This window comes from Coloeus monedula (genome assembly GCF_965178545.1).
Source record: "Coloeus monedula genome assembly, chromosome: 23".
Classification (NCBI taxonomy): Eukaryota; Metazoa; Chordata; class Aves; order Passeriformes; family Corvidae; genus Coloeus; species Coloeus monedula.
In genome coordinates, this window is record NC_138803.1 from 5,923,622 (window position 1) to 5,938,958 (window position 15,337).

At 47.8% G+C, this 15,337-nt stretch overlaps 1 protein-coding gene across 1 annotated transcript; it reads left to right on the forward strand.

Moving 5' to 3' along the window:
- Nucleotides 1–639: 639 nt before the first annotated feature.
- On the forward strand, nt 640–9,503 carry DYRK3 (dual specificity tyrosine phosphorylation regulated kinase 3). Its single transcript, XM_082296149.1, has 3 exons — nt 640–765; nt 1,412–1,527; nt 5,213–9,503. The coding sequence occupies exons 1-3, from the start codon at nt 726–728 to the stop codon at nt 6,776–6,778; spliced, it is 1,722 nt and encodes a 573-aa protein (XP_082152275.1). The 5' UTR covers nt 640–725; the 3' UTR covers nt 6,779–9,503.
- Nucleotides 9,504–15,337: the final 5,834 nt, after the last annotated feature.

Here is a 15,337-nt window from a genome sequence, read left to right on the forward strand (position 1 = left end):
GACCACCCTTTCCCTGAGGAAATTCCTCAGGGAACTTCCACCCTGAGCCTCCCCTGGCCCAGCCTGAGGCCGTTCCCTCTCCTCCTGTCCCTGTTCCCTGCGATAAGATCCCAAATCCCACCCCCCCCCGGCTGCCCCCTCCTGTCAGGGACCTGTGCAGAGCCACAGGGGCACAGACACCACTTGATTTTTATTTTTCTATTAATTCAATGAAGGGAATAAATACACCTCCTCCATGCCACCAGAGAGCCCTCGTGTTCTGAAATGCCACCGATGCCGCTCAGCTTTGTAACTGCCCCTGTACCAGGTGAAATCCAAGGCTCCTTGTGAAGAGCTGAACGTTGTCCTGGACGTTTTATTCCAAACCAGCAGAGGGGCTGGCAGGCTCAGGCAGCCCCCACACAGCACTCAGGCTTTTATCTGCCTCGCTGCAACCACGCTACCACTGAGGGCTCCTTACACGCCTCAGCGTGCCGAGCCTCCTCCCCTGCAGGCCGAGCGCTCCGCGGTGCGCGGGGGTCCCACGGAGCGCCTTTGGAGCGAGAAGCCCCCGCAGCTCCGGGCGGGCTCGGAACCCGCCCCGGCGGCGCTGCGCAGGCGCGGGCGGGCGGGCGGCGGGCGGGGGCCGTTCCCGGGGCAACGGCCGGGCCGGGCCGGGGCCGAGCGGCCGCGCTGGGCAGCGGCACCGCCGGGCATGGGGCCCGCGCCGGGGCCCCCCCGACACGATGCTGCTGGGCAGGAAGCCGGACGGGCCCCTCGCAGCGGGTGAGGAGGAGGAGGAGGAGGAGGAGGAGGAGGAGGCGGCCGGGGGTCCCGCGGGGCTGGGGGGGAAGGGGGAGATGCGGTTTGGGTCAGGGGCCGCCGAGCCCCCCGCGTGGTCCCAGCCGTTCGTCGGCTCTGTCGCGATAGGCGTTGCGATTTTAAGTTCTTGAGCGTGGCCGACAGCGAGAGACGCCGCCTTTTTTTTTTTTTTTTTTCTTCTTCTTCCCCCGTTTTTGCAGCCAGTTGTAATTCCCACATCTCATTTTTAAGGGATAACCTGCTTTAAAGGATAGTCCTATCAAGTGTTTAAGTGTTTGCTCGTTTTCAGCTCATTTGGGATTATCCCGATTAAGGGGGAGGCGGGGAGAATGGTGGTTAATGTTTCTTAGGGATGTGTTTTTTGCAGTGCAGAAGTTGATTAACAAAAAAGAACCTCTAAATTAAAAGTATCTCGAATTAAGATTCCCCAGAAGCATCGCACTCTTGTGGTATGAAAATATAGTTAAGTACTGAAGATCATTTAATGATTGAAGGAGAATCAATGATTTCACAGGTTAAAATGTGCTAAGGGTGCTGCATTTTAGCATTTGGCTCTCTCTGTCAATGTGAGTTGTTGTGAATAACTGGTTTGTATGTGGGACCTTTCCAGCCAGGATTGGAGATGGATTATATGACTCCTATATGAGGATAGATGAGTGTAGATACCCAGAGCCTACAAATGAAGAACAGAGCCCTTCAGGACTTCCTTGCCTTTCAAGACCTCATGTGAGTATTTTGAAGTCTTCTGTGTCTTAACGCTGTGTTGTGTGGCAGTGAGAACTATCCAGGGGTCTCACACCTCCCTACAGAGAATAAATTTTAAAAGAGGGATTTTGCAGCTTTGTAGTGGCTTCTTAACGTTATTGTTTTTCCTGAACATGAAAATGATGTGCTGTGTTCACAGCAGAACTTGCTGGCAGCCTCGGGAATCCCATCTTACTGCCCTCAGCTCATGTTTTAATCAAAAAAAGTTGCTTTACAAAGGGCTGAAGCGTTCTACCGTGTCACCTTGTACTCTGATAAGTAAATCCGCACACGCTTTGCTCTGCCTCCTCCTGCACGTTTCCATTTTGGTTTCCCTCATGAAAATTCTGACGGATAAGTGCATAGGAGCAGCAGAAGGAGCAGTGTGAGTCTGTGTGGCTGCCAAACGTCTCACAAAAGTATCTTTCTGCTCTGAAAACTTGGGCATTATCTGTCACTTCTTTTGCTACCAAAATAGCTCCTTATGAGAGGAAGGTGTTGCCAGGCTTTTTCACCAGGACTCTCTTCCCTCAGCAGATGTGGAGCTGGGAGATTTTTTTTCCTTTAATTGGTTCCGTAGTGGTCATGTTCAGCTGTACTTTCTTCGTACCCTGCTCTGTCCTTTAGATGGGTTTGAAATGTGTTCTGGCTCTTGTTGAGTTCTGGCAGAAGGGAAGGAGCTTAAGCTTAAAAAAAACCCTCTCACTCTCTAAAAAGTGAAAATAGACATTGCCCTGAGTAAGATGCATTTGAAAGTCACCACCTTGTGGGATTTTGTTGTAACAGATTTGGTCTGTGCAAACTCAGGGGTGTAAGTCTGTTTTATTTTCCGTTTTTGGCAATGTTGACGGGGAGCAGAAGGAATTTGAAGAGTAGTGGGCTGGGGTTATTTTGTTTGCAGGAATATGGGAACATTTCAGCTGCAGCGTTTTAAGCTGTAGTGTGACAAGTCAGTAGAGTGGAACTATCCAGTGAAATACAAATATAAATCCGTGAATATTTTGTTTGACTTGTCTGTTTTATCCCTGAAGCCTTAAGTTAACTTCTTAGGGCAAGATTAAGGATTGCCCAGTTTACATGGTGATGTATCAATAAAATCCAGCCTCAGTGGTATCAGGCAAGCAGGAGCTGAGGCTGAAAATGATGCTGCTCACTTTTAATGGGAAAATACCTGGATTTTCAGTTTCCTTCTTGCAATGTTTTTTATTACGATGTAATACACTTACAATGAGAATTGAGGAGTCCTGGTGACTGCAGCTGCCCATTCCTTCATCTGAGCCTGCAAGAGAACAGAAAGTCTCCCTCCTTTGGAATACAGGGGTGGAATTCAGTCTGTTTCATTCAGCGTTCAGAAAACCTCTGAAAAACAGTTGTGTAGGAATTGCATTAACTGTTTCCTTGTCAATGAAAATGAAGTTTTGTAAGTGAGAGTTTTCAGCAGGGTGCCACTGGTGTTGTCAGCCTCATTTCTTGCCTGCTGGTAGCACTTCAGCAATAAAACCCAAGACCTGGGGAGCCTGTGATTTGTAAAATAAAGCTGTTGAAAGAAAGCTGGTGTTACCCAGGAGTCATCTGACTTTGAGTGCAGCTCTTCTGAGTTCAAGTGAAGATGGAGCTATATTTGTGTCTCACCATCATGTGGCAACTGATTTTGGGAGTCCTCTAAGAATGAAAATTGAGACCTTACTACCGTTGAGTCAGGTTTGAAATCCAAAGCCATAATTCCTTCATTAAGAAATCGTTCCAGGATAAATGGAATCATGAATTCCTTGTTTATTTAGGGATTCAAAGGTACAAAATGTTTGGTATGAACTGCAGCACGAGCAGAGCTGCTACTGCTCTTGCGTAGAGAGTATTTAAACAAGTGTGACCCTAGTTCTGTGTTTACATCCTCTGTTTGTTTGTAAACTTTCTGTTTGAGTCTGCTGGACTGAAGAGTCTTTGAGCCAGCTCTGAAGAAATGTCATTCTTATCTCGGGGGTTCAGCCAGGCTCCAAGAAAAAGGCGTTTATTCTGAGTTCCCAGGGCTGGGCTCTGTTGTTTTTATTTAAGACTCTGGCAAGGCGTGTCCCTCCCAGTACACTGCATTTTGGGGTTGATAGGAGGAGTGGGACTTGGTAGGATCTATCCATGTTGATAAGGACTGACTTCTGTAGGAAATGCCCGTTTCTTGGGGCTTGGGAGCAAGAATAGCGTTTCAGGGCAGCACCAACAAACAGCCTCTTTTATGAGCTGTGTGTAGTTGGCTTTGGCGAGAACATTCACTTCCCTGATTTGCTGACCGTGCCGAGATGTTGGACTGGATGTAACTAAAAAGGAATTTGGTTTTATTGCTGTGGGGCTGCAGGTTTATTTATATTTTTTGTTTGATTCCTGTGTAGTTATTTTGGTTTTCAGGGATTCGGTTTGGCATGTGTCTGAGATCTTTATTTTTAGATTAAAGGATAAAATGGAAAACAGATGTTTCTCCTTCAGTCAGGGCTTCTTCAGTTCTGCTTGGGCTGGGACAACACCTCTGCTGCCTCTCAGCAAGGAGTGCCAGCAAGCAGAAAAGGGACTAACTGCTGTGCTAGTGGGGAGCTGACCTCTAGGGAGTTCAGCATTTCCTAAATTGTAAAATTGACAAGCTTGGAAAATTTCACAGTGTTTTTCTCACCTTGTATGGCTTTGTTTCAGATGTAAATATTTCAGCACATGGTGGTAAGAGGGAGTGCTTGCAGACTGCTCTCAGCTGAGTTGGAGTGGGAGGTGTTCTTGATTATTCAAAGCTTCCAGGTCTGTGTTCAGGGAGTTGTGCAGCTCTCTCTTCCCTCTGTGGCCAGTGACAGGACCCAAGAGAATGGCTGGAGCTGTGTCAGCGAGGTTTAGGTTGGACAAAAGTTCTTCTTCCTCCAGAGGTTGGTGGGGGCACTGCCCAGGCTCCCCAGGGAATAGGCACAGTCCCAAGGCTGCCAGAGCTCCAGGACACCACTCTCAGGCACAGGGTGGGATTTTGGGGTGTCCTGTGCAGGGCCAGGAGCTGGACTGGATGGCTTTTGTGGGTCCCTTCCAGCCCACAGTATTCTATAATTCCACCATGATTTCAGAGGGAGTTTTGGATATAATGATGTTTTCCTCTTGAAATTAAAACCCCACAATTATTTTTTTTTTAAAGGATGGTTTACCTTGCCTTGCCCTGCCATCCTTCTGCTCCTGGTGCAGCTGGCTCACACCAGCCATATGTCACCTGCTGGTGCTGCTTTGTCTTCCTTTGGCAGCCTGGCTGTGCAATATTCCTGCCCCTTCTCTGCACGTCCACGTTCCATTCCATGCTCCAGACAGGTGCAGGTTGCATCTGTCGATGGTTGTGCTGCTGCACCCACGTTTGAAGCTAAACATAGCTGTTCCCTGGCTCTTTGCAGACTAGAGATAGGTATTTTGTGGTGGTTTGAGTCTTTGTCTAAGGTTTCCCCTTCTGGATTTAAAAGCACAAGTGCTGTTTCAGTGAGTTGCTTTCTCTTTGTGTACCCTTCTATAATTGTGCTTGTAATTGAATTTAGTCCAGCACTTTATATGTGTTCCTAATAAATGCCAAACTCATTGGTGTTACTCATTTTGCGCTGGTAGTGATTTTATTTTTAATCTGTGCTTTAAAAGATAAACTAAACTCCTTCTTTTTTCTCTCTAGGTTTCTATCAGCAAACTCATGATGAAGGATCACTCTCTGACTGGAAATCAGGTCAAAGTGGAGCAGCTATTTGAGGACTCTGGCAACAGAAGAAGCAGCACTCTTCAGTCTGCAGGCCTTACTCCAGAAAGAGCTCTCCCTTCCTTGACAAAAGAGAAAACCCTAGAGACCCTGGGTCCTAGAGGCAATGGAAACTCCTTGAAAGCACATAAAGCCGTTTCCCAAGCTCCAGAGCAAGCTGTCAAACAGTTCAAACATCAGCTGTCAGCCTATGAGCAGCAGGAGATCTTTAATTTCTCCGAGATTTACTTTGTGGGGCCATCTGCCAAAAAGAGGCAGGGGGTCATCGGCGGCCCCAACAACAGCGGCTACGACGATGACCAAGGCAGCTACATCCACGTGCCCCACGACCACCTGGCTTACAGGTATGAAGTGCTCAAAATCATTGGCAAGGGCAGTTTTGGACAGGTTGCCAAAGTCTATGATCACAAACTCCACCAACACCTGGCCTTAAAGATGGTTCGCAATGAGAAGAGGTTCCATCGCCAAGCCGCCGAAGAGATCAGGATCCTGGAGCACCTGAAGAAGCAGGATAAAACAGGCAGCATGAATGTGATCCACATGCTGGAGAGCTTCACCTTCCGGAACCACATCTGCATGACCTTTGAACTGTTGAGTATGAACCTGTATGAGCTGATCAAAAGGAATAAGTTTCAGGGCTTCAGCCTCCAGCTGGTTCGGAAGTTCGCTCACTCCATCCTGCAGTGTTTGGATGCCCTTTACAGAAACAAAATCATCCACTGTGACTTGAAGCCAGAAAATATCCTCCTCAAACAGCAAGGGAGGAGTGGAATCAAGGTTATTGATTTTGGGTCCAGCTGTTTTGAGCACCAAAGAGTCTACACATACATCCAGTCCCGGTTTTATCGGGCGCCAGAGGTGATCCTGGGAAGCCGCTATGGGATGCCCATAGACATGTGGAGTTTTGGCTGTATTCTGGTGGAGCTTTTGACTGGCTACCCTCTTTTCCCTGGAGAGGACGAGGCAGACCAGCTGGCCTGTATGATGGAACTTCTCGGAATGCCACCTCAGAAGCTTTTGGATCAATCCAAGCGAGCCAAGAACTTCATCAACTCCAAGGGTCACCCCCGTTACTGCACGGTGCTGACGCAGCCGGACGGGAAGGTGACCCTGGGCGGGAGCCGCTCGCGCCGGGGCAAGGTCCGGGGTGCCCCGGGGAACAAGGACTGGGTGACAGCTCTGAAGGGCTGTGACGATCCCTTGTTCATTGGCTTCCTGAAGGAATGCCTCAGCTGGGATCCTTCTGCACGCATGATTCCCAGCCAGGCCCTGCGGCACCCCTGGATCTGCAAACGGGTGCCCAAAGCAGCCGGCTTGGAGAAAAGCTCCAGCAGACGGATTTCGAGCTATTCAGGTTCCTTCCAAGGAATTGCCAACAAGCTGCCTCCTGTGGCTGGGATCCCCAACAAGCTGAGGGCCAATCTGGCCAGTGATGCCAGTGGCAACATCCCCCTGTGTACTGTGCTCCCCAAACTGGTCAGCTAGTGGGGAGTGATGGGTTCCCAGGATATACCCCTCGTGTGTTAACTGTCTGTTCATGCTGTGGGAGGAAATTAAATGCAGAGGGTTTTAATGGATTTACTTTTTGTTAGAGGCTCAGTCTGGAGTACTGGAAGATCAGTCAAAAATGTACACATTCAAGGGCTAACTTCTATCCAGTTGCTCCACACACCTGGTGCATATTCCACTGCTGAGGGTTCAGCTCAGCTGGGGGCTGCAGGGACAGTTTGGCAGATGTGCTGTTGAAAAATGAAATCAAACCATTTCTTATCATGGTTTAACAGGTTCTTTAGCTTAAGACAGGCAAGGAACTTGATTTAAACTACATGTTTCCAGTTATCTCCAGCTGAACTCTTTTTGTTCTGGGGGAAAGTTTTTAAATCTCGTGTCAAAAGCACAAATGCATTCATGTAATGCATTAGGAACTTACTTGCAAATTGCTTAAGTTTGAAGAATTTTATTTCTCTGCATTGCTTTTCCCTTATCTATCCTGGGATTTTAAAAAATGTGATGGGATGTAGACACCAAAGGAATTTATTCTTGGAAAAGAAAATACTCAGATGATAAAATTGCGAAGGAGCATAGAACTGCCATGAAACACAGGATATATCTAAATGAAACTACTAATTTCTGTAACACTTGCTATTTCCCCCTAAAAATCTATGGAAAGCTTGTAGGGGAATTTGGGATCAGGCCTGGTCCATCACAAGTGTGAGCCAGTTTGTTCAGGTAATGGTTGAATTACCTGTTTCTTTGGAGCTCAGATTTCCATCAGCAGTTCTGCCAGGTGTGTGTGTCTTTGTTTTTCCTGTGTTTCTAAAACAAAAATGTTGGACTTCAAGAGCTGGTTTATATCCATGTTTGAGATTCTGGTAATTGCAAAATATTATCTCTTTGTGTAGAGTGAATTCCATTGGATTACATGAAGCTCTTTTAATAAAAATACAAACATGCCACCCCCTGTCAGACAAGTAAGACTTTTTCAGGCCCAGGGCTGTGACTAGAAAATGAGGGAGGGGGGAACACACATTAACAATTGGGAGTGTGCTCTGAAATCTCAGCAGAATGTCTGGAAACACAACCAGGAAAGACCGAAAAGGTGCAAGAACTGGCGGATCTAAATGGAAATATTTTATGGGAAGAGTTGCTTTGTTTCTAATTGCCTTCCTTCAGGCCTTTGGGTGCCTACGTTTTCTCACTCTTGAACTACATGAGCTTGTATTTCCTCTTCCTTTATCTTCCCAGAACATGCCAGGGTGGTGTGACCTGTCACAACCACAGCTTGTTGGGGTTGTTCCTTCTTGGAGCCTCATGGCCCGAGTCCATCTCCAAAACCATCTGATCCCTTGCCAGGTACCTGAGCAGGACTTTAAATGCAATTTAGAGCTTTTATGAACAGAAGGTTTTAAATGTAATTACTTTCTCTGCAGCAGGTTTTGAATGCTAAAGGAAGGAGACTTTCAGTATGCAAACAAAGGAGTTACCGGGGTGATTTTAAAGATAAGGTGAGCAAATGTTGAGTAGGAGACCCTTCCCCTGAGGAGATGGGGCTGCTCTGGCTTCTCTGGGTCATTACAACACTGGGCGGAGGCCTGCAGAAAACCTCAAAAAGACACAGCCAAAGCTCCAAAGGACTTTAAACTGAGGTTCCCAGGAGTTTAAATGGAGGTTCTTGTGTGTGGAGCTTTTCTGAGCTGCTTTGTTTTACAAGTGTCAACTCAATTAGCTTAGTAATGATATTAAAATAACAGTCTGGCCTTTATCCGTGCAGCAACCAGCATGGATGGGCTGCTCATGGGTCACTTGCAACAACACAGGGCTGGCATTTTTTATTTTGCTTGGCTGAGTGAAGTTTTATTTGAATGAAGAACCAGGGAAGTGGATTCTGGAGGGAAGTGGCAGAAGATACCACTGATTTTAGTAGAATCTCTAATAGATTTGGCATGTTTTCAGAAGCCAGAGATGATCTTCTTCCTTTTCTGCCCTTTACATTTCTTTTACCAAAATACACCAGGTGAGTGAGGAGAAAGGAACCTTTCAGGAGCAAAAGCTTGGTAGGAAAGATGCATGGAGAAGTATTTTACAGAGAGAATATGAGGTGATGCTGGTGCTGGAGCCTGGCAGGAGGAGTGGTCTTGGTGTGCTGGGAGCTGTACAAACAGGGCTCAGGACACACTGCAGGGTCCTGGTTCTAAAACCATTTTGTCTCTAAAGTGCCAAGTGTAGAATAATAAATTCTGTGACTTGTGGGAAGAAGTGAGTGTGAGGGAATGCCTCCTGTGGCAGCTCTGGTGCAGAACTCAGTAGTTTTGCTTAAGGCTGGGGCTGTGAAACTGCAGATAAAGCAATTAACTGGCAAAACCGTGGTTTTTCATCTAGGAAAAGTGTTCAGCATGCCCTGACTGCAGGAGGTGTTTGTTTAAGACTGGATCTTACTTACTTGGGACTGCCATATTTAAAAATCAAATATGTAGTTAAGTGAATTGCTAATTTGGGTGAAAAAGAAAAGGAAGCAGCCTCAGCAGATATTTACTGGGTTGGAAACATCTTCCTAGCCCGGGAAACATAGCTGAGAACATTGGGGTCTTGTTTCCAATCACTAATCCCAAATTTCTTTAGAAAACGTTTGCTGTTGGTGAATTGTTTGATGCAGAATTCCCAAACTGGGAGAGCCCTCCAGGTGAGGCAATAAATATCCTCTGAGAAACCATCCCTGCAAAACCTAGACTTGTTGAGTTCCCTGTGAATTGGAGCAGGAGTTTTCCAGCCCCACGTGGTGGGTTGGACCGTGGGCTGTGTCATTTATCAGGGGCGGTCACAGTCTCTGTGTGAGACAGTCTCTGTGCTCACCAGATATGGCCAAGCCTCAAAGCCACACTTGTTTTTGGGAAAGCCAAACACTGGTGGGGCCTGAAATCACCAGAGTCCATCACTGTCATCAGTTGTGCTACTGCTGAGAATGTTGAAAGTATCCCAAAACTAAAAATGTCTGAATAGATTAAGAGCCCTTTTTATTTTCGTGGTAGCTTTGCTTTGTTGATCCGCCAGCACTGGCACCTGAGACGTTCTCCTCAGGAGTTACCACAGAACACATGCAAAACACTTCTGTTTGCAGAAAATCAGGCATTGCATTCCTAAAAGTCACCCAAACTTGTTTTAAAATGCTGCTTTATAATGTTTTATTGCCCTGTGAGAGGTGCAAATAACTGTCTGCAGTTTCACCTGTTTGGCTCAGCAGTATTTTTATATAAATCAGTGACAATGCAGGAGCAGCACATCTGAAAGACCCAAGCCCAAATCTAGAGATCTTCTGGGTACCACAGACCCTCCTCACTGGTGTTTTTTATTCTCCCAGCTGACTGGAATGGGAATCCTGGCTGACCAGTGACCTAAGAATTCCCAGCAAATTAATTAGGCAGATTTAACACAACCTTTGCGGGAGAATAATGAGTGTGTTGCTTACAATCTTTTTTACCTGCTAGGATTTTCATGCGGTTGAAATCTTTTTAAGCAGCTGTAGAACTTCTTTGCAGTGATCTTCTTCAAAACTACCTCTCAAACAAGCACAGGGTCCTTTTTAAAAGGCTGCTCACTGCAGGCTGCAGCTCTCCTGGGTTTTTTTCTTGTTTAATACCAATAGCTATCCTGGCTGTGAAACATATATATGATGATCTCAGCAATGTCTTGCTAATCCCGGGCACACAAGCAAAAGGCTGATGCTGCACCCAGAGATCTCTGCTGAAATGATACAAATCCCCTGCCTGCCAAAGTTTAATTCCGTTGTGGAAGTGGAGAGCCAAAATAATATGGAAAGATCTGCGGGACTTGTGTGCAGCACCAGCTGAGACTGAAAACAAACTGTGCTCAAAGACTTTAATGAAAAATCCTGTGGCTTCTGCAGGTGCTGGGTGCTCGAAGCTGTGGGTTCCTGGCAGGTTTGGGAGCTGCATGGTGTGAGTTTGTATTTGGTGCTTCACAGGATCCTGGAATCGCTGAGGCTGGAAAAGCCCTCCAGGATCATCAATTCCAAGCTGTGCCTGATCCCCACCTCGTCACCCAGACCAATGTCCAGTCATTGGACACCTCCAGGGATGGGCACTCCAAACCTCCCTGGGCAGCCCCTGCCAAGGCCTGACCACCCTTTCCATGAGGAAATTCCTACTGAAATTCCACCCTGAGCCTCCCCTGGCCCAGCCTGAGGCCGTTCCCTCTCCTCCTGTCCCTGTTCCCTGCGATAAGATCCCAAATCCCCCCTGGCTGCCCCCTCCTGTCAGGGACCTGTGCAGAGCCACAAGGGCACAGACACCACTTGATTTTTATTTTTCTATTAATTCAATGAAGGGAATAAATACACCTCCTCCATGCCACCAGAGAGCCCTCGTGTTCTGAAATGCCACCGATGCCGCTCAGCTTTGTAACTGCCCCTGTACCAGGTGAAATCCAAGGCTCCTTGTGAAGAGCTGAACGTTGTCCTGGACGTTTTATTCCAAACCAGCAGAGGGGCTGGCAGGCTCAGGCAGCCCCCACACAGCACTCAGGCTTTTACCAGCCTCCATCTGCCTCGCTGCAACCAAGTTCCTGTTCAGGGGTTCTGACACATTGCAGATGTTCAAACTGAATGTCAGCATCCTCAGAATCTGCACAATATTTATTATAAATATTGTGATGAGGTGTAATAGGGTGGGGAATGTGGAAAACTTTGGAAGTGCACGTGGATATCACTGTGGAGGAACCCTCTGGAAATCAGTCAGTCTCAAACTATGTATCTAAATGTAATGAGCAGATTTCTTAAAGTTGTACTTTGGGTCATTTTTAAAAGAAAATAAATGCATAATTTTCTTTAGCAATCGAGTGTGCAGATTCCTCAAAGTCCTTGATTAAAAAGGAAAACAAGAAAAAAAGTAATAATTTTTTCCAGATGGTGGAACTTACCTTGTGCTGGCAGGCACCACCTCCTGTGGCATCTGCCTAGAGAGGAGAGAAAATTGTCACTGTGTGAGTGGGAGGTTTCTGTGTCTGTGCTAAACGTGATGAAGCTCTGCTCTGACAAATGTTCCTCTCGTTAACAGTGCTGTAATTAGAACACACCAGAGTTTTGCCATGACATTCTTCAGTGTCACTTTCTTATTCAGCTCACTAGAGAGCTTTTTAAAGCCCAGAATCCTGCTTATCCCCAGGCTGAAAGGAGAAATCCAGTAATAGCCACTTAGGGAAGATTTGCTTTTATTAGAAACCTATAAATGGGTAACTTACTGTACACAAGTGGATATTGGGATGGTTTGAAGATGAAATCATGCTGCAATAAAAGGTCTCCAGCTACAACCTGTGTGACTAAACCACGTGTGTTACACACACAGAGTGTGCAGACAACACTGAGGGATTTTTTGCCTCATTTTAATGTGGGTGAATGGCAAATATCTGATTTTTTTAAAGTTTGCAAGCTGAAAACAGTAAAAACAAAATATATGGTGAGATTTAGATGTCTTTGTGGAACATGTATATAAATATGTGTAGCTCTGTGTCCAGTCTGCCGTGAGTCCATGGGACACTCTCTGAGAGGGGCTGAGTGTCATTTTCTCAAACACAGCACCTCAGATTAAAAAACTAATCTTATCTGCCCTGCTTAGTGCTTGTTGATGTAACATGATAAGGTATTGTCTCCCAAATTCTGCTGTCTGAGCTGCGCCGGGCGCTGGGAGGGGAAATAATGTTTGGTGCCAGCGGAGGAGCTGGGGAATCCCACACCAAAGCTGCGTCCACCTCTTTCTGCCTGACAAAATCGTGCTGAGGGATGTTGGTAAAAACCTGAATCTGCACAAAGATGGGGAGCAGAAGCCTGGAGTTCATCAGTCGTGTGGTGTATTCCAATTATTATTAATTATTGTAGTGTCAGGACAGGAGGGAAGAGCGTCAAACTGGAAGAGAGCAGGGTTAGATTGGATATTGGGGAAAAACTTCACCGGGGGTGGCGAGGCCCTGGCACAGCTGTGGCTGCCCCTGAATCCTTGGAAGTGTCCCAGGCCAGGCTGGACAGGGCTTGGAGTAGTGGAAGGTGTCCCTGCTCATGGAAGGGGCTGTGTGAACCAAAGAGGAGGATTTTGCCCCTAATTAGGTTTTCTTGAAGCATCAGCGAGCAAGCTCGGAGTGCTGGTGCTGGGGTGGTTCAATCCGATGGTTTTTGTAAGCTCAGCTCCTCGTGGCAGCTTCGGGGCTGTTTTCTTTCCTCTTCTCACGTTAGCCTAATGGGCTTTGCAAACACTTTTTGGGACAGCCACGTGCGCAGATGCTCAGAAGCGCCTTTCCCTCTGAGGATCGCTCTCTTCCCTTGGATTTTGGATGTAAAACCCAGGAACAAACCACATGTTCTTGACCGGATTTTTTCCTGTGGTCCCATCCCTCTCTCCCCAGTGTTTATGGGGGAATGATAAACGGGATCTACCGGGTGCAGATGCAGACAGCCGTGCCCTGAGACATCTGGGGAAAGCTGAACTTATAAGGAGTCGAAGGAGAGTTTGGGATGTGGCTCTGGGGAGCCGCAGGGAGAGGGGATTGTTGGCACGAGCAGCTTCCCCCCCCCTCGCCTCTTGCAGACAGGGGGATTTAAATAATTGCTCCTTAAGTGTGCTCCGGCTTGTTTCCTTTGTCTGCGGGGATGGAATAGCTGCCCGAATTAAGTCTGTCCATTCTTAAGCGCTGAGAGGAGCTTTCTACAGCCGAGGGAGAGGCAGCCCCAGCCTCTGGCAGAGGAGCGGAGCCATGTAAGGGTTTGCATTCCTCCCGCCGGCTCGGAAGCTCTGGAATTCGGCATTACAAGCGCAGCAGTATCGCCGAGGATTGTTCTGCTGGGCTGGTGGGTTGTAGGTAGGAAGGCAGAGACCGTGATTACAATAATTAAGTGTAATTAAGCATAGCCGAGAAGGGATTGAGAGCAATAAAGCACATGCCTGATTAGCCCACAGAAGGGACTGTTGGAGGCGGTTTTACAGACCAGAGCCACAAACCGGGCTGGGTTTAGTAGGAATTCCTTCACAGTTGGAGTTGCAGTGAGAGAACACCTCAGCTGCAGTGTGTCAGGCAGGGGGGATGTGAGCAAGGGGCTCTCCGGATGAGAAATGACTCAGCCAGGTCTTGCCCTGGGTGGTGTTCTGGCTGCGAGGCAGCTGCTGAGGACATGGAAATGCAAGAAATCATAACCAAGAAGCTGCTGGGAGAGTGGAGTTTGGCTGCTGTGGCCTTCAAGGGCTTTGTGGTGGGCATCCACATGAGGATGATCTTGTAGGGCAGGGAAAGGAACTGAAAAAATGCTGTTCACCCTGGCACACTCAGCAGGAGCCTCAGAGCTCGTTCTGACACGGGTAAGCAAGGAGGAAAGGACAAAAGGATTTTACTCAATCCTATCCCAGGTCTGACAGAGAATGCCCAGGGTCCTTGGCTGTGTCCTGCACTGCCCGGGGCTGCGCAGGGCAGTGACCCTGTGTGCCCAGCCTGTGTCCTGCCACTGCCACAGCCCCCGGCGACAGCAGCACCAACGACAGGAGCTGCCAGGCTCTCCAGCAGGTGCTAATGATGGATGGCATAAATGAAATTATATTTGAGGTGTGAGCAGCCAGCTGTAAAGTCATCAAACAGGAAAGGTCGTGCAAGTAATTTACACCAGAACTCCTCTGCTCCCAAAGCCATGAGCACGAATTAATACAGGCAAGCAAGCAGAGAGGGATAATTTTTTTTGTCTGAAGCTGACTCTCTGAGGCAGGAGCTGTAGATCCCCTGTAGATCCCCTGCACAATTCCCTTCATTGCTGTTTCCCTGTGTGGAGCTCAGCCCTCGGCATAGTTTGGTCTGGATGCTGCTGACTCCTGTTGGGCCCAGGACAGAAAGAGGCTGGAGCTGGGCAGCCCCTGCAGCTCCTCAGACTTCTGAAGGAGCCTGAAGAAATGTGCTGCCCACCTTTTTATGCTCTGTTTCTTCTTTAGATGAGATAGAAGTGGAAACAGTGGGGGTGGTTTGAGATGATTTTCCTCCTTGCTGGAGGTGCCCTGCAGCCCCTCACAACGTCCTCACAGGACCCTGGGCACTGGGAGGGGGGAGCTGTGTTTTCCAACACTTTTCTGACATTTACAGCCTGGTGAGCTTCAAAAATGCCCCTTCAATGTGGTCACTTGTGGGGCACGGAGAGCACGAGGTCGGACACGCCAGCTGGACGTTGAGTGCTGGGGAAGCTGGGGGTGTGTGCAGTTGGAGGGGGTGAGGACAGGGAAGCTGCTGGTTATTTTGGGAGGTGCAAGAGGGGAGCAAACAGCCCAGCTTTCCTTTTCCAGCCAGCTGGTGCTGATTCAGGAGGTTTTAGCAGCACCAGTTGCGTGGAGCTGAGCTGACAAGGCCTTGGTGACATGGCCTGGCTGCAGCGTTTCACCTCCCTCGTCATCTCATTTCTCATTTCTCAGCCTGTGCTTCCAGGAGGAGAAATAAGGTGACAGGAAAGGTAAGAGAGAGCCAGAATGTCCAAGCTGGGTTTTCTTCTTCTTTTCCCCTGTCTAATGGATC